Consider the following 19,013-nt stretch of genomic DNA (forward strand, 5'->3'; position numbering starts at 1 on the left):
ACGCTCTCCGGGAGCACACACTGCACACAAAAGGTTTCTTCTCGACAGGGAGGAACCCCTGGGAAGCTGGGGAGAGTCCATGTGCCCACGGCCATGGAGGGAGGGGAGCTGCCCCCTGCTAGGAGACACTTGCCAGCGGAACCGGCAGTATCTGCAAGCAGCTTGCACACAGCTGCCATCCACAGGCAAAGAAAGAGCAGCCAGTGTTAGAGGGAGCTGTTTGCATTTTGAACAGCATGCATAAAAACCCAAACAGACAAGCTTTTAAAATGGAGCCGATTCCTTCTGCAGCTCCCACGAGCCTCCAAATGACTCGGCAATGAGTGAGCAGCTCTGCAGCAGAGTCACGCAAGCCCAGGGAAAGCCAAACGCTGCCCGTTTTAGGTTTGTCTGAAGGAGTTCACAGGGCACAGCTCATCTGCACTGCTGTGTAACTGACAGCAACGAGGCAGAGCAGGGCACCTTTTTTAATGAGAAGATCCCAGTGCCGGGACACAGGGGAGAGCTGCCACGGGGCAGACCCTCAGCTCTGCTCTGGGAATCCACAAAGCAGGTACGTGTTGCTAAAATCTCCTCTCCAGTCTGCAGACGCTGCTCAGACATTGCAGAAGCTGGCTGAGGAACACGGCCCCCGGGCTCCACAGCACTCTGCTGCCAACCAGCAACCACCTCACTTACTCCCTGTCTCAGTACTAGATTTCCACTGCACCACCTACTGCATCTGCCTGCGGGGAAAGGAAAAGCCAGAGTTCACCAGAGCCCGAGGTCAGCCCCACTGCAACCGCCTCTGCTGTGGCTCTGGGCAGCTCCGGCACACGTTTGTGTTGCAGCTCCAGCTGAGGGAGCCCCTGCTGCACCTGCGTTCACCTTGGCTTGTCCCAGGAGTGAACACGCTGGCCTAGATAAGCCCTTCAGTGCTCCTGCTTGGAAGTAGAGCAGCACACCTATGGCTACCTCCGCAGCAGCAGCACCTGTTTGAGCCCCACTAGATGCTGCTCTCTGTTCTCCAAGGGCTAGGCTGGTTCCCTGCATTCAAAACCTGTCCAGTGTTAAGATCTGAAGGCAGTTGACACAAGGGCAGACTCTACCCTGTGCACCCGACTGCCAAAATAGAGATTGTTACAGCCTCGTCCAAACATTTCCCTCACACCCCTCACGGGCCAGGCAGAAAGGGTATCTTACAAAGTATATGTCTGTGACTGGCACATCATCTTCATCCGAGGCCTGGCTGGCTGGTTCGGAGGCCTGGCTGGCCGTCTCCACCTCTATTGTAGCCGTGGATGTTCCAATGGCACAGGCTGAAGAAGCCGCCTCCCTGGAGGGGGGAAGAAATGACAGCACCGAGTCAGCACGGTCAGAAAAGAAGGAACAAGGAAGGCTCGGTGATTTAGTGCAGAGGATAATTTGCTCTAACATCCAGAAAGATCAGGTCAGGTCAGAAGGAGCATCACTCAGCAGCATCTCACAGCTGTGTGAGAGCCTCGCTCTCCAGGGAAGTCGATGCCCCAACAAGACCAGCCTCTGCCAGAAGCAGCCACAGACAGAAGGCAGCGGGCAGGGCCCTGCGCAGCTGCTGGAAGCTCCACAGCACTCACTCTTTGTCGTCTTCTTCAGGAGCTACGATCTCAACATCACACTTGGGCTCCAGCTCTACGCTGATCTGCTGAAGCTCCTCTTCAACCCGCACCTCCTCGTGTGACCTGGGAACCAAGGACACAAGGAGCGAGGCTCAGCCAGACCCGAGGCTTGGGGTAACCAAACCTCCCGGGCAAAAGAGTCAGTCCTGTCAGGACTGCAGTGCTCAAAGCCAAAGAGGTGGGAAAAGAGGGCAAGAGGAAAGGGATTAGATAACCAGTGCTGCAGAAAAGATGGCAATGTCAACCTGAGTACAGAGCAAAAAGGAAAATTGGCCTCTGGGGAAAACCCGTGCCCAGAGTTATCCATCAGCTGCACAAGGGGCAAAGCCTCCAACCTCTTCTGAGGCTCCCGGTGCACTGAAGCTGCTCCGGCTTGCTCTGGGGTTAACATCCTATTTATCTGCACGCTCAGGAGCAGTTTGTGACAGTCTTCAATTTAATACCTCATGCTATTAAAGTAATTGCTTGTGTTAGCAGGGCTGGCTCTACAGCCCTCCTGGGAAGGAGAAGCTGGTGTTTGCCAAGCCAAGGGCATGGGCTGGGGCAGGGAGGAGCTTCAGGTCTACGAGAAGCCCTGGCCAGCTCTGCTCCATCCCTGGCTGGTGCTCGGTCGAGAGCTGCAGCCAGCAGGTAGCACCACTCCATCAGGCTGCTGGGTCGGTGCTGCTGTAGGGGTGGATTCACAAACCTGGAGGGAATTCCCCAGCAGATTAGGGTAATCAGAGGCTTGCCACATTCCAGGCTCAAACAAATTGGAGAAGGGCTTTTTCATTTCGACTCAGGAATGTAAATTCCCAGAGATTCATGCTTTAATAACTTTGTTTTCGCACATACACACAAAGGTCCCTGTTCCCCTAGAAAGGATGTTGATACCATCACAAGAAATGGAGAAATTAGGCAAAAAAAAAAAAAAAAAAAAAAAAAAAAAAAGCAAAGAGGGTCACACTTATGTGAGGTGGCTGTAGTTGTGGCAAGATCTACCTCTGACCAAGTCATTAAGCTCCCTGGACAGTCTGGGGACACTCACTTCTAGGACATGATTCACCTGACCCATTTTCTGATCAGCAGTCACATCCTGCAGTGACTCCCTCCATGACGTATTGAGGGAGCCTGGAGTAATTCAGGTGAAGTCACCGCATTTTGCAAAGTGGGTCCTGTCACAGGTGCCTGAATTTAAGTCTCCAATATTCAGCAGTTTCAGACAATGCATTCTGCAGGAGGTGAGATGCCTTACAGGTCCCTGCCACTTGGATGGGTGCTGTAAATCAATAGCAACTTGCCCTCTAGTGACAGGAACTTCCCAATATTCATTAAGAAATACCCCAGAAAAGGATTTTTTCCACAGGCTGCATGGTGTGAAACTCAGCAAATCGCTAAAAACTAGGAGCGAGGGGAGATGTTTGTGGGATGCTGTAAACACCCATCTTCCCAAGCCCTTGCCTTCCTCTGAGGCACCAAACATTGGCTGCACAGAGACAGGACATCAGTCTGCCCAGCAGCTCCTCTGGCTACGGCGTATCCCCAGACTGAGTTTGTGATGTGCATTTCAAAACCTGTACCTACAACGCTTACAAGATGTCCCAGAAACCTAGGGCAGAGTGAGCAGCAAGTGTAAGGATCCTCATTCAGGTCCCACTGACACAGGCAACAGGGTTATTTTTACTGGTGCAAAAGCATGCAAGATAATTACACGACGTGAGATTCTAAATCCAGACGCTCTTATGCAGCAGGGAGTTTTGTCCCACCTTGCCCTTGGCTCTGAGCCACCCATCACCACAGGCCAGAAAAAGCCTCAAAGCACCCAGGTTTCTGAGAACACTGAAGTTCACGCAGCCTCCACGCTACATCTCTGGTGGTCTGAAGGTGCTCAGTACCTTGCAAAGTCAGAGCCCTCTCTTATATTCGTGTCCACTTCACCACGGCAGATGCACAAAGGAGGATTTTTCCTGCTTTTAAGACTTGGTTACTGAGAGGGGGGGCGTAAGGGACCATTTTCATTGATTCAAGTGCTGGTTGAGGGGATAAGTTTGGACAACTCAACCAAATTAAGTTGTCCCCTTTCCCATCAAACAACAATATTAAAGATTCCTTGCAGAACACTGGGAGATCTGCTATAGTGAGGATTCTGTGCAAGAAATGGGGATCATCTGATTGCAGGAAGCAATTCATCGCCCTGCAGAAGACCACCCCAAAGTCTTGGGGCTGCCAATATTCACATGCAGCCCTCCAAGAGGCCTTTGCACAAGGACAAAAGTGAGGTGGGACAAACGTGAGGTCCCTGTGCAGCAGAGCAACAGGAGACGAGACACTTTTCTCACCTGCCATCCTGCCCTGAGGAGTGTGTGCGCCTCCTGCGGAAAGAAACCAGGATAGTAGTTAGAGGAGGGATTTAAGGCAGAAATCCTACACTGCCCCCAAATCTAACTCCCTGCCCCATAAGGGAGATGTTCTACTTAACAGCTGACACTTCTCCCAGCAATAATTAATCCCATCAAAGCTGTGTCTGCTTGCTCCCAGGAGAGATTTAATTAAAATTGGTCATTAGCATTCCAGAGCATAGGGCAGCCTACCGAGAGCTGCAGCACGAAGAGGAACGGCAGCCACTCGACACCAGTGGGAGCAGGGGATGGGCACTGTCCTCACCTGTACCTGGGCTGCTCAGATGTCTCCGAGGGGGATCGCTCAGGAACAGAGAGAGATGTTGAAGAGAGTGTTGTGGCTATGGAGGCCGTGGTAGCTTCTTCAAAGGAAGGAGGTGTGCAGGGGAGCAGGTCTGGCCTGCCTGCTGGCCCAAAGTGGAGGACAGAAGAGATGTAGGAAGAAAAAGAAGAGGTCAAACATCTACACCATCCCAGCGGGAGGCTGTTCTACCTGCACACCCTCACTGGGACTGGCCACTTGAAGGCTCGGGCAGGCAAGTTTAGCTGGTTCATGAGAGCAACAGCTTATCCCAAAGCATCCTCTAGAGAGAGCCAGTAAGCACCACTCCAGCACGACAGAGAGACACTACAGAAAATGTAATGCCAATGAAGATATCTCACGGGTAACCAAAGCTGGATTAAAGGCTTGGATTGCCAGAGATAAATAACCAAGTGAATTAAGAGATGAATTGAGTGCTCACTGCTTTGCATGGATAGCAATCTAACACTTCTGTGCTCCAGAAGCCTGCCTTTCACCACTTGTCTGTAAATCCAGCCCAGATGGAAGTGAAGAAAAGGGCAACGAACCAGACCTATTTACCTTTTTCCTTTTCTCCCCCAAATGCAAGATCTTGCCCCATTCAAACACTGACACTGAAGTCCTGCAGTGCACAGTCCCCTTTTTCTACAGGTGGAAACCTCAACTGATTGCTTTTGGGCTGCAACCACTGCTGCCAGGTGGAAGTGCCAGTTGCAGCCATGACTCAAGAGACCATTTTTACTGCAGAACCATACAGTGCTGCAAAGAAAGGATTTGGTCTTCTTCAACTCAGAGATGTTGCTTCCCAGTCAACTAACTGCTAGCACTGTGACAAGACAGTATCCTCTTACCTTGTCCCCTGTCCTGGTTAAGTTTAGTACCTGCAAAGCACAGCAAGACAGGGAATGAAGAGCTATCCATCAAGGAGGATGCGTTTGGTGCACAGTGGGGAACACAACGAGAACTGAGGAGCATCCTAAGGAACTGCTAAGGAAGAAGAGGGTAATCACACAGCCATCACCACGGACAAGACTACTACCTTCATCATCAAGGGTGGGGTAACTCCTGGCTGCACGGAGATCGTACTGCGTTTCGTCCTTTTCAGAGGGGAGCTGGCTAGCTGAGAACGCAGCTGTTGGACCAGGCATCTTGACAGCTAGCAAGGCACTACGCCCTTTCTTTGAGGGAGATGACTTCAGAGCTGGACAAGAAGAGTGAAAGAGAAGATGAAACTACCACCACCACCACCAAAGGCACCCTGCCATTCACAGGCCTTTGCCCTCCGACACACTGCACGGAGAACTCCTGGGCAGGAGTTTGGCAGGCCACAGAAACCGTGACACCCGAGGGCTCTGCAGCTCCCCAGCTTTGCTTCATATTACAGCAGAAAAGCCTGCTCAGATTCCTGCCCAGAAACTCTCCATGTGGACGCAAGCAGTGGGATGGAGATAAGGCTCTGACTCTCCCGTATCACAAGGACAGCAGTTCTTGGGCCATGTACTTACAGGAATTTTTTCGAAACACCGTGTTGGTCATGAATTTGAAGAATCTCTCTGCATAAAAGCTGGGTCTGTGTACTGACACTGTGTCCTACAAAGGCAAGAAGCAATTGTTTCATTTTAAAATTACCCCTCAAGGCAGAATTTCTATAACAGCCAATGCAATCTTTTTTATTCCAACATTTAGCACTCATAGATCCTTAAAATGGAAAGGCTTAACTGAAATGATCTGATTAATGCTATAAATAAGCCTGAAGCGTTGCCTTTGATTTGATTGCATTTGATTACATTCTCACTGTAATTTTATAATGGATTTTGGTGATTTTATTTCTTTATAGACTTTCTGGATTTTTCAAATATTGACCTGATTACATATATGGAATTTCTTCTGGCTTTGCTGGTTGACATTCAAAGCACACCTGGGTATAATTGCAAATGACACGGACACCAAAATTCAGCCAGAGGTCCCCATACATTTCAAATATTTTGCACTTTTTGTTTTAAATAGTAAAACTGAGCCGTCTCTGCTTCCCATGTTCAACTGTGCTCCTATGACTTAGCATCCACACAATTCCTTTGCCTTATATTTTAAGGGAAGGTCGGATATGCAATGCTGAAGAAGAGTTTTTCACAGCTGAGATTGCTCTTCTGTAAACACGCAGCTGGCTGCTGCTAGGGACAAGACAGCAAGGAAACACTGAAAGGGATTTATTAGCAGGCAGCTTACTGAAGTGGAACCGCAGTCAGTCACCGAAGAGCAAACGCAGGGCTCCTCAACTCATACACGAAGGCACATGCCCTGTGCATACAGCTCCTGGTATTGTGGGGAGGAGGAAAATGACAGATGGGAGCAGAGGAGGAAAGCTGGTGGCATGACAGCTAAGCATGAGAGGAGGTGGAGTGAGCAAGAGAACCTGATTGGGAATAAGTGGTACTACACCGCTGTGGAGGCATAAGAGGCAAGAACTATTCCTTTCATCAGCTTCAGCTGTACCAGTTCAGGCACTATAAATAGCGAGGTAATTGGCACCAAGTAGCATAGATGAAGCTGAAGCAGGTAACCCTGCTGAGACCTGGACAACTCCTGCCGCTGTACAGACACTCACCCCATCATGGACAAGGGCCTTCCAGGTATGTTCCAGCTTCTTGATGAACCTAATTTAAGGGGAGAAGCAGAGAGAAAGAAAGAATCAGCTGCAGGCATGTACTCCATGTCTAAGACACCTTTTGTACTCCGCACAAGAGAGATCGCTGAGCTGCTAATGACATCTTCGTCTGGAGAGCAGCTTTCCTCCAGCCAAGAGGTCAGCCGAGCACACTGTCAGCTCGGCAGCTGGGTCAGGACTGCCTGGGAACCCTCCAGGGAAGGAGGTGTGGGGCTGTAAGAGGGGCAGAAAATCACCCTCCACCCCTGGATATATGCTGTCTGTCCCAGGCACTGAGACAGGGAACTTCTTTATGAGCATTTACCTTACCTTACTCTCATTATACCTTTAAAAAATGGCTCTGTGTCACCAGCTGTTTAAAGGACAAGAACAAAATCCACAGCCCCCAACGTGCATCAACAGACAGCTTTAGGTAGTGTGCCTACTCATTATCAAACTCTTCAGGAGAGGAAAATCTTCCTGCTTTCATTCAGCATTAAAATAGATGTTAACACACTTAGAGGATAGATGACTGCAGAGATACCTGCCTGTATGACTGAAGAATATCTATGATTCCTACATGGAGCAGGAGACGCTCTCCTTTGCCATTCACTGCTGGGATTCCTCCCATCCTGCAGGTAAGACAAAACCCCAGTGAGCACGGCCTTAAAACCAGCTGTAACACCCCGAGCGAGACCTGTGGAAGGGCAGGAGGCAGCACTGGAAACAGGACCCTGCAATGTGGTGGTCAGACAACCCAAAACCTGCAGTCCCTTTGTCAGCAAGTCACCTACCGACCCAGAGCTACGGGCTGCTCAGATCACCAAATATCAGCACAGGATCTGTGTTGCATGCCAACACCTCTACCTGGGCCAGAAAGCACCATGTTTTTTTACTTAGCTAGAGAATATTTTATTCTCGGGACCCAAGAGAGCATGAACTGCCTGCCTGTTAGGGCAGCAGATGTTTAAGAATGAACACATTCCCAGTGCCATCCCCACTAATACCAGTCAAAGGTGCAGCACCACCAGCACGAGCACACAACGAAAGCATGCAGGTAGCAGGCAGGCACTGCAATTAAGGATGCTGTTTGAAATGCCGAATATTTCCTGGCTCCACTGTGACTCCACCAAAACCAGAGCAGCTGGTTTCACACGCCACGGCCGCTGGGACAGCTGAAGGCAGCAGGGCCATAACCCCAGGAGAGATGCCCGTATGGCCCACAAGGGCCTCAGTTAGGGATTTCCTGCTCCAGCCTCCACCTCCGCCCCTGCAGCAGCACAAGAGGACCAGGTTTTCACCTACGTGTCGTCTGTGTCTATGGACTCCCCCCGGGCAGCCCCCCCCTGGATGGACTCCATGGCTGTGGAGTAAAGTGCCTTCTGCCCCACGGGGCGCTTCTCATCCGACGTGCTGTGGGCTCCCTCGGACTGCCGCTCCCGTTCTTGCTGGTCTATGTTATGAACCCCGAGCAGGAGGCTGTAGTCCATGATTTTAAAACTTTCCAACACCTACAAATTAGTATCGGGTATGAGAATAAAGACAAAACATCAGGCCAGCAGTTCAAACAAAGCACAGACCCCAAAGCATGGAACAGCCCGTCCACGTTTATGCTAACAACTCCGTTGCCAGAGCTTGAACATTTTTGAACTTGTCTGCATAGAATTTCCACAACCCAAAGGGCTGAGGGCACACAAGTAACATTGCTGTACCAGGTATCTGTTGCACACTGCATAAGAAAAATATATTTATTCCCAACAGCCCAGCTACAACTGGCAAGAATGCTGCAATTTTAGGCATCAGGCAGAAGGACACGGGCTTAGTCCTTGGAGACTGTCACAAGATCCAACTCCACTGCTTTGCCTTCAGGGTAAAGAGCAGCAGAGGACTTATCCTGCTTTGGGGTTAGCAGATTAGTAAGGTTCTCAGTCATATGCTCTTCCTCATGCCTGAGAGCCACAGGCTTTGTTAATCTGCTCCCCAAACTGCCCCCTCCTTACCAGACAGTCTCGCTGCAACGTCTTCACCAACGCACTGAAGGTGTCTGCATCCAACATCAGGCCCTCGGGCATGTCTTGGATGAAGTCTAGGTCTTTGTATGTGGGGCTGGACTTTTCTTTTTCCTTCTTGGATGCCCGGCGCTTATAGGTTGAGCCTTTCAAGTCAAATTTCAGGTGCATTTTCACCACGCGAGGCAGAATGTTGTTCATCACCACCACGCGGATATTTTTGCCCCCTGATTGCACACAGTACAGTCCATAAAACTTTGGCAGCAGCGTCCGTGGATTCTGGTTCAGGTTCTGAAATGGGGTTGGAAAAAGCATCAGCAGGGTTCATTTTGAAGAGGATTCCTGCTGTTTTTGCTGTTTTCAACACAGAGCACATTAGTGGATCTTGGAGCAGACAGACTAGGGGTTCTTCACCTAGAGATTTTCTGAACTTTACATCAGAGCTTACTGCACACATCTGACAAACCCTTGTGTTGCAGTGGCTTTAGGACCTGAAAATACCACTCTGCCTTGAATACAGGGAATGAGATGTTCATCTCTCTCTGGGCAAATAACCAAGTCCGGAAATTCCCTGCTTTCCCCATCAACAGCAGCTAAAAAAGGGAAACCAAACTGGAAGAGAAAAACATAAATAAGTGGGAACTTCAAGTTTAAAAATAACAGCTATCTTCATCTCTTCAGAAGTGTCAGAAATCAAGAGCCATTCTCTGGCCCAGAATAAACCAGGGACACAGTACTTTTTTTAAATTTTAAACAAAACAACATCAATTTCCTCCTCCTTCTGGAGAGTTGCTTTATAAAAACACAGTTGGCCAGAGAGCACGGATATCCTGCTCTGCTATCATGTCCTTTTTTTAGGCAGCTGCATTATTAGGAACGACGTGACAGACACGAATTGCTTGTTCAGCTTTGGGAAGAAATTTGGGAAGGAAACAGAACATCTCCGCATGCTGTGAAGGGAAGGACGGGCCTGACAGATTCTCTGACAGATGGGAGAAGCACAACTGCATTACAATTTCATGCCCCACATCTCACCTCACCTAGCTGGACTCACAAGCGAGCCCTCCTTGTGAGCGTGCTGTTCAGCACAGCGCAAGCTAAAAGCAACAGAAGGAGCCGAGACCGAATGCAAACAGCTCTTGCCCAGCTTTAAAGTGACTCAGGTAAGACCCCTCCGCTTCCTTTTTCACCCAGTCCGTTCACACTGGATGGGTTTCCCAAGAACAGTGTGTGTTAGCACCACAGTAACCACAGACGTGTGAGTGCTACAAGCAGCACGTCCCTCGGCACAGACAGGCACCTCCATGTAATTCTTTAACCTGGTTGCTAGCCAGGGCAACTGCAGAACTCAGGACCACAGTGCAGCTCCTTTCCCATTTATTTTGTACATTAGACAACAGCAAGGCTTTCCAAAATCGCTCATCCTCTCCAGGAACTTCACTGCCACTTCCAAAATCACACAGCTGGCTGCCAGATACACACCACAACCCAGACCCTGCATCGTTCGAGCAAGTTTTCCCCAATGTGCAGAGCGAGATGAGTCTTTTCAGAAAGAAGAGTGTACAAACACATAAATCAAACCCACTGCAACACGCACACAGATGGGGCAGCATTAACATCACCTGCCATAAACACGACCTTCTCCTCGGCACCTCCATGGCAAACAAATCCCTGGGTGCTCCTCAGGGAATCGCAGTGCCCTTAGGTATGAAGCTGGATCCTGCAGCACAGTTGTGCAGGGAGGCAGCTCCTGGTTTATACGCCTCTCTGGGTGCTGGGCTTTGGTTCTGATTTACTGCTTGTCATCCCATGCGAGTGGGCCTCGGTACGTCAGCTTGCTAGCCCTCAGATATAGGTTACAGCTACCTGCAGCAGGCTGGGTGTGCTAAGCTGGCTGGTACTGCAGGATTCCTGAGCTTGGTATCACAGCCAGCAGGAGCCACAACAACTGACAGCTGCTTTCAGAGTAACTGTTCAATGGCACGCGTGGGACGTACCTGGGGCAGCAGTGGTTACCCCATAAAACCAAGCTGGTTGCATTACTGCAGTCAACAACCATCCTCAAAGCCAGGCAGAGGCACGGTGCCAAGCAAAGAAAGAGCTAGTGCTGGGAAAAGGGCACCCTTACACGGCTGGGAAACCATTTTCAGGCCAGAAGCTGTCGACAAGCTCACAGTCACCTCCCTCCACCCCCTCCACCCCCCCCAAATTTACCTACAGAGCTTGCAAATAACTGGCAGGATTTGTGCTTCTGGGACTGGCTTTTGTGACTGTTGATGTTGTCAGTGGCACAGGGTGGGCAGGCCTCCAGAAACTGGGGTGGGTGACGTGCCCTGTGCAGCACCTGGGAGAAAAAAGCTGCCGCTACAAATGCAGGTCCAAGGAGCTGAGTGATACCCACCATGTAGTAGCCAGGAAGGAGCTTCTGGAGGAATTCAGCTTCCTTGTGCATCACAGTTTTTATGATGAATTCATCATCGCTGGTGACATAGAAGAGAGAGCCACTGGCACCAGGGTTTGACAGCTCTATCAGAGGCTCGTTACATAATGAGTACTAGGGAGGAAAAGGGGAAAAAAAAAAATAATAAAAAATGACGTTTTTAGCCCCAGCTCATTGCACACCGAGCTCTAGGCCCTTGAGGTCTTACCCCAGCACACTGCCTCGTTGTGAGATTATGGGGTAGCAAAGCTTTAAAGGGCATTATTTTCATTATAGGCTAGGTCTAAGCAGCAAAGCTGATGGACAATTTACAATTAGAGAGTGAGATTACAGTTCAGAGCATCCCAACTGTTCAGAATCAAGCTAATCTGCTGCTTTCAGTAACATCCAGGCTTCATAATGACATCTTATCTTTTCCCATTGTGCATGTACGTGCGTACCACATTTAGGCTTCTTTCAGCACATTACTGCAAGCGCAGACAGAAAGATAGGATTTTAAGAGACATGACAGTCTGCTGAGGGCACCGCGTATCTCCGTGCTGGAGGGAACACGATGCACTGGCTGTTCTCAGCAGCCTCCTCTGCCCTCGTGCTCCCCTGCTACAGATGTGTTTTACAGCCACATCTCACCCCCAGTCTGTTGGAAACGCATGAAAAGGATGAGACCAGGTGTCCAAACAAGGAGAGGGATCAGCGCTAAGAACAGCAGGGGGTGTCGCATCGGGAGGACATTGCTAGATAACAGGATGCAAACAGCAGGTCCTCGGTTGAGGACATGCCTAGCAGCTGCAGAGAAATAGAAAGCAGAAGTGTGGACGTGCACTTTGCAGCGAGGGACCAACCCCAGGGTATCTGCGTAGGCTGAGCAGGTTCAGGGCAGCTCGTGTCAGAGCTGCCACAGCAAGAGGTAAGATGGGGAGAGGAAGGTAGGGGTACGTAAGGGCCATAATCAGAGCAATAAATTAAATGCTCATCATTACACACTGAAAACAGCTTTCAGCACTGCTCAGATTAATGATCCAAGACTTTATCAAGTTAATTATCTCATGCATAATTAAAGGCATTTGCTGCTGTGGCAGGCAAGAGAGAATCAGGGGAAACAGAAGCAACAAATCAGAGCTGTGACCTTTGCAACTGAGGCAGGCTCTTTGCCTCACCCGGGTTTTGAGCCACTCATCAAATCAGCCAGCATTATCTCAGATGGCACAGATGGGGAGCGCCGTTACTGTCAAGCCGTGCAATGGCACAGACTTGTTTCTTCTTGTGTGTTTTCAGCTATGGTTACCCCTGCCTACTGCTGAAGTCAGAAAAAAATGGCTATCCGAAGGGGGAGGGCATGCACTCATTTAATGTGTCCTCCTTCCCAGTTCCACAAGTGTCCTGCTCCAAAGAGCGGGGTGTCACAAACATGCAAGGGGACCAAATTTAACACCAGTGCACTCCAAGCCCCTCCAGCTTGTATTACTAGGTAGTTTAGAAAACAGCTCCAAGGAGCTTTCTGAGCACAAGAACAAGCTGTGTTTTATTCCGTCTTCATAAGATGATTAACATAGCTACATTCACATAGTTCTCAAGTGAGTGCACAAGGACAAATTCCCGTCTTTGTCCTCAGAGCCCCAGGGGACATTACAGGGTTGCACCCAGCCGAACACAAACCCCTTTTGCTTGTAAACACAGCAAGTTATTGTCACCACCAGCAAGAGAGGGAACCCCGTAACCCAGCTTAGCAGCACACACTTAAAGCAGATCATTTCCTCTCCCTCCAGTGTGAGCTAACAGCTACCTCTGAGCAAACGAGGGTTTTGGCTGAGTGGTGCTGCTCTTACTGGGACGGTCACTGGATCTCCTCCAAAACAGAACCCCCTAAAGCCACAGCCTGTTCCCACTCCTTGCTGGAATCAGAGAGATTCCTTGGCTCTTCTCTGTCCCTTTTAGGCAAGAGGAGCTGACAGCCTTGATTTAGGGGCAGATTTGCTGTATTGCTCCAGATCATCTCGAATAAAATGGGGAAGACAGAAAAATATATCCATACCAAATAATCATCTGGACGAATCCCAAAGAGTTCTCGGAAGTACCGAAAAGCCACTGGTGCATAGGTTTTGAACCTGAAGTCAGCGTAATGGTGGGCCGGGGTAAGATTACTTCCTTCACTGCACAAAACAGACATTACAGATGAGCGACCCTTTGTATCACCATTCGACAGATGGGTACAGCCACATCGAGGCTGCTGTATATGAAACTGAGCCTTGCAAAAATACCTCTTAGGAACAAAAAAAGAAAAAAAGCCACCCATAACAAAACAGCTTTCTTCTGTGGCAGAACAACAGGAAAGTCGGTTTAAAATTATCTGCCAAAACCTATTTCCAAAGACTGCAAGGAATAGCCGCTTGTAAAGCTGAATGCATTTACCAGGGAACATAGCTTTCATGAGATTTGTTACAGAGAGTTAAAGAGCTCCCAGAATGAGCTTCCCCCTTGAAATTATACCGTGTTTGAGATAAAAATTCTACAGACAGGTAGAAAGAAAGCACACAGCAAGACTAACAAACCCAGCCATACAGCACTGTACCTTACATTGTGCTTCCTTGCAAGTCAGTGTTCTGCGGAATCTAACACTTCCCACTGCTATGTTTGTATGAAATAGATGCATATTTAAAACATTCAGAGCATCCATCTCTGTGATCTAAAGACAGATGGAAGCTCTCTTGAAAAATCAGCGAGAGGAAAAGAAATAAATCATCCGTCCATTTTGTTTCCCTGTCTCCTTTACCTCGGGAAAAAAATGCTCTCCACCACGTAGAAGTCCTGCATCAGGACATCTCTCTCCGGCTTGGAGCTCAGATTGCCGACAGTATATCCAATCCCTAGCTGGATGGCCCCCTTCAGAGTGGATGAAGTGGTCTGGCAGAAAGGAAAGAGCCATCAGTGAGCATTTCCCAGCAGATTAGAACAAAAATATTCCCTGTATTACAATACAGCCAAGTCTGTGACTTCCACTGGGTCATCCTGAGCAGCATACACCGCTAAACAAGTTCAGCTGACTCCTGAATAGGTGAATTCAGAAGGTCTGTAGTTTACAAGACTACACAGTCCAAGGGTGCTGCATAAAAGCTAAATCAGATTGGTAGCTATTAACAAACTAAACCAGGAAAGCTCAGCTGTGCCATTTCTACTCCTGGCCCCAGCTTCTCAGCCTACCACTGACATCGCTACCGCCCTCCCACACCCCAAAACCAAACCTTTTTGTAAGTGGTTTCACCAGAAGCATCAACACCTCGATGGCCTATCTTCTTTCCTTGGCCAGGCTGTCCTGGAAGCGATGGTCCCTGCAACGAAAGGGCACGGTGACTTCCCAGCAGAGCAGGTGACCCGGCTGACACCAACAGGCAGAACAGCACAGGCTGGATCACATCACCACGACCATAAAGGATGGAGCGATCGCTACTACTGTGGAAAAATCTGCAACCAGGTCTAATTGGCACTGGCAAGCTTTTAACAAGGCTGTCTGAATTATTTATTCATCCTTCAAGACAGGAGGGGTGAGAATACCCAGCCGCTCCACCCGACACCCTCACTACTAACGGGGCACAGACCCTGAGCCAGGAAAGGTCAGCGTTGCCTCCCAGCTGCCAGGATTCCCCGGTTGCTTGCCTTTGGTTTCTCATCGATTAAAAATAGGGATGTATTAAATCAAACTGCGAGAAGCATATTTTTGAAAAATCCCATGCCCTCAGGTTTCATACCAACGCCTCACACTTGACTTGAGAAATAAAAGGCGGATAACACGGATAACGCAACCCCACTCCTGTGTTCACACGGAGATAATCCATTTAAGCAAGATCTCATTTGTTAACAGTTCAAAGGACAAGCCCACACAGGGTGAACTGCAAAAACAGCTCTTCCTGAAGTTTTGCAGAGTCTACAGAAACGCTGTAGGGCTGCCAGCACTTCAGAGGGAGAAGAAATCTCCTCCTACCCCATCTCCACCTCTACTTCTGAGTCCATCCAGGCCTTTTTTGCTGATCCAGGAGGGAGCAGATGGCAGCTGTAGCCTTACCACCTGATGTGACCACGTTTGGTGAGGCTGGACACAGCTCCTGATGCAGCCCCAGGGCTGGGACTTGTATGCTGTGCCACGGGGCAGTGTCCCACCTGCTGCCCGCTGCCCCAGCACCGCAGAGCCCATCAGATAGCTGCGACGGTCAGCGAGCACCAGAGACTTTTGGGGTTTTGTTACATTACGGAACAGCCAGGCCTTGGATGCACTTTAAGCAGTGTGCAGCGAGACCCAAGGTCATTTCCCAAGTGACAACATTATATCGCTCTCTCTCTAAGCGCTGCACACAGTCATCTCTCAGAACTGATGTCTACGGCAGACAGTGTATAATTTTGTTCAGACTACAGAAGCTCTTTGTGTTTTAGCTTCTAATCAGGAGCTTGCAGCTATTTCTGGACAGGCTGCCTGTACTTCTGCAACTAAGGGGCAGCCTGATTTCTCCTTCAGAGCCTCACTTCCTACTCTGTTCTAAACATTTAGCACAGCCGAGCTCGCATCCAAACACTCCTTCTCCAAGGAGGTGTGATCAGCAGCGAAGATTTCCTTGCAGCTTCGAACCAGGGAGCTGCATCCTCTTACACGCAAGCCCAAGCTGCACTGTCCCACCTCTCCTTGTGGCTCATCACCATCCTCAAAGCATTAACAGAGGTGGGCATTGGTTAGGAAATCACTGCTGTATGAAAATCAGCGACTGAAGTCTTTCACAGCCCCTCACTCTACTTCTACTGCATTTCCAGGGAAAGAAAGAGGGGGGCTATTTGCGTGTTGAAAAAAGCAATTATCTTTTACAGGATTTGAGTTTTCTACTACGCATATTTCTGGGCAGTCAAAAGGAATTAAGTGCCACATTCCTGGCAGCTTAGGGGAAGAGTTTTCTATTCATGTATACTAACGTTCAGCATCTCAGGTGAGAAATATGAAGGGCTATGTCAGAAAATCAGATAAAACAAAAACCATTTGAACACGGTGCCCTAAACCACAAGTGTGGGCTTCAGGGAACAGCTTTCAGCCACAGATCCTCCCACCAGATTCCCTGCTGCCAACTGTGAAGAGTTTTGCTCCAGAAGGTACCAGTGATTCAGCAACCTGAGACCTGGAGATGTGCAGAAAATCAGCCCCTCAAGATGCTCCCACCTCGGGGCTCCCTACTTTACAGCCACCTTGCCCCCTCCCAGAAGGGGATGAGACCCAACACAGAGCCCTGGAGGTGCCCAACATGTGGAGTCTCCATCTGGAGACAGGAGGAGCTCCAGGTGCCGGTATGGAAGAAGTGTCCCCAGCCAGATCCAGCCTCTCACAGGCAGATGTCACGGAGCCACAGCCCAAACTGGCCACAGGGAGGGCAAAATCCCTTCCCATTTCTCTGTGGCTGTGGTCACACCAACACACAGACACCACAGAGCTGCCATTAATTTTCTGTCTCCCAAATAACCTTACCAATACCAAATTCTCAGTAAACTTAAATGTATTTTAAAACCTGGCCCTGTTCAAAAAAGTCATGCGGAGGCATTCTCAAGAGCTCTGCGTTCTCATTTCTCAGCACAGGATTTTCAAGAGCATCTCACCTCAGTGATGGCTGCTTTCTTTGGTGCCAGACCTGAGGAGAAAAAGGGAGAGCATTAGTAAAAGTAGTCACATGAGATTAAAACTACTCAGACAATAGCCTAATGCTTTGTTCCTTCAAGCAAGCTGGAAAGCCTTTAAAGCAGCTGCTTTTGCTCGGTTTTCAGTTTCAGTAGCACAGGAACCTGAAGTTATTGGGTTCACCCAATTTATAGCAGCACAAAGGTGCACCATTTTTCCTAGCAATATTTTTTCCCTGAGGTTTCAGTACAGAGCTCTTCCTAATCCCTGCTGCACTGCGAGCAACAGGCCCACGCCACGCCGCAGGCGGTTACACACAGCGGCCCAGACACTTACGGAGATGTTTTCCAGCCTCTCAGAAGGCCCTTGACAAAGCATATTGATAATTGAACCTATTTATAGAACACGAGGTCCAAATATATCACAAAATCAAATCCATCATTTATTTCTACCCCTGCCTTTGGGAGAAGCCACCACTTCTCCATTACAGCGAAGGGCAAAAAAAAAAAAACAGCATTTTGCCTGAAGCTTTCAGATACGTGACCAGAGCTGGAAGCACCAAGCCATAACCCACAGCCCTCCTCCGACACGAGGCCAGCTTCTGCTCCCCTGCCCCGGCCGTGGCGAGCGCTGCGAGGAGTTTGGTGACCGGGGAGGAAGCAGCGAAGCCACACACGGGTCCTGCAGCTCCAGCCCGAGCCCCTCAGGAACAGGAGCGAGGACCTGGAGCTGCCGAGGAAGGCGAGGAGCTGCCCGCCCAGGAGGAGGTTGTGCAACCTGCAGGCCTGCAGCAGGGGCTTCGTTTTGCAAGAGGCCAGGGAGCAAAACTCGAGAGCTGTGGCCGTGCAGAAGCGGGGCTCTTCATGAGCCCTTGACTGTTCCCCACTTAGGGAGAGGGGTGGGTTACACAAGCGCCTGTCGGCACACAAGCCCTCCAGCTCGAGAGGAATATCTGCTCGAGCTGGGGGCAGTGGGAGGTGTCCAGTCCTTCAGGCTAGAGAGCAGGGAAAGCCCTGGAGGAACCAGCCCAAGGCTCTGCTACTTCAGCATCTCCCCAGCTGGCCAAAGAGGATTTAGGATGGTTTAACCGGGGCAACCGCTCGCCCTCCTAAAACACAAGCCGAGATGCTTCAGGGCTTGTTTCCAAAGGAACCTGAGCAAGAAGTCAGGCGTAAGAGAGCACGCTGCTCTGCAGCTGAGAACAGCGATTCGGGTATATTTCAGGAAACATTTCGAGTGGGAAGCAGAATAAAACCAACAAAAACCCTTGGCAGGCACAGGGGAGATGGAATCACACTCAGGCAGAAGCGCTGAGGTTATCTCACGGGCCTGGGCAAACTGGGGATGCCCCAATGCAAACAGTGCACGTCTATGGGGTGTTTTCAGCAGTCAGCAATGCGAGCCCTCAGCAATGTGAGCCCCCCGACCGCAGGCTTTGCCTGCCTCTGTCTCTCTGGTGGTGAAAGTTCCCATCACCCCGGGACCACACCGTGGCTCAGCTCGGAGAATCGCTGCCGCCAGGCATCGCCAGCTCAGACACTGCACAACGCACGCTTGGGTCCTGAGCTGGAAATTAGATCTTGGGCCTAGGACAAACGATTTTAAGGTCATTCAACATGAAGTCCAGCAAAGGCAGGGGAGCCAGGGCACTGGGAGCTCCCTGCTGAGCACTGCATCAGCCGGGAACGACGCAGGCTGCTCCGCTCTCCGACGGCCCCGCGCTGCTGACGAGCCGCAGTAATCTCTTTTCTGCACTTTGTCACAATTCCAGAGCAGGAGATTATCTTTAATTTTGTGATAATTACCACAAGCTGCTTTCGTTCTCAGCTTGTAAGTGTCTGCTGCTGTACACATACCAAGTGTGGAATCAACACCGGCGGCGTGCTCGCCGGGAGGGTGCTGGGGCGAGAGCCGGGGGTTGTCAGGAGGAATGATGCTTCAGGTGGCCAAGGGCATCACCAGC

General features: G+C 49.9%; 1 protein-coding gene across 9 annotated transcripts in view; it reads right to left on the reverse strand.

Moving 5' to 3' along the window:
* PIP5K1C (phosphatidylinositol-4-phosphate 5-kinase type 1 gamma) overlaps positions 1-19,013 on the reverse strand; it is a 43,396-nt gene that overhangs the window by 7,465 nt on the left and 16,918 nt on the right. For 3 of the 9 annotated variants that reach the window (XM_082780075.1, XM_082780071.1, XM_082780067.1), the window contains exons 2-17: positions 17,032-17,063; positions 14,649-14,735; positions 14,180-14,310; positions 13,442-13,559; positions 11,371-11,523; positions 8,961-9,260; positions 8,266-8,471; positions 7,509-7,592; positions 6,922-6,970; positions 5,822-5,906; positions 5,356-5,517; positions 5,168-5,197; positions 4,281-4,422; positions 3,956-3,988; positions 1,596-1,700; positions 1,183-1,315 (exon numbers count right to left, since the gene is read on the reverse strand). In XM_082780075.1, coding sequence (XP_082636201.1) covers positions 1,183-1,315; positions 1,596-1,700; positions 3,956-3,988; positions 4,281-4,422; positions 5,168-5,197; positions 5,356-5,517; positions 5,822-5,906; positions 6,922-6,970; positions 7,509-7,592; positions 8,266-8,471; positions 8,961-9,260; positions 11,371-11,523; positions 13,442-13,559; positions 14,180-14,310; positions 14,649-14,735; positions 17,032-17,063 — 1,850 coding nt within the window. Of the gene's footprint in view, positions 1-678; positions 726-1,182; positions 1,316-1,595; positions 1,701-3,955; positions 3,989-4,280; positions 4,423-5,167; positions 5,198-5,355; positions 5,518-5,821; positions 5,907-6,921; positions 6,971-7,508; positions 7,593-8,265; positions 8,472-8,960; positions 9,261-11,370; positions 11,524-13,441; positions 13,560-14,179; positions 14,311-14,648; positions 14,736-17,031; positions 17,064-19,013 lie in introns of all 9 variants that reach the window. The other 6 variants (XM_082780073.1, XM_082780070.1, XM_082780072.1 and 3 more) reach the window with 4 other exon arrangements.

This window comes from Aythya marila (assembly GCF_965140915.1).
Source record: "Aythya marila genome assembly, chromosome: 27".
In the NCBI taxonomy this organism is placed as follows: Eukaryota; Metazoa; Chordata; class Aves; order Anseriformes; family Anatidae; genus Aythya; species Aythya marila.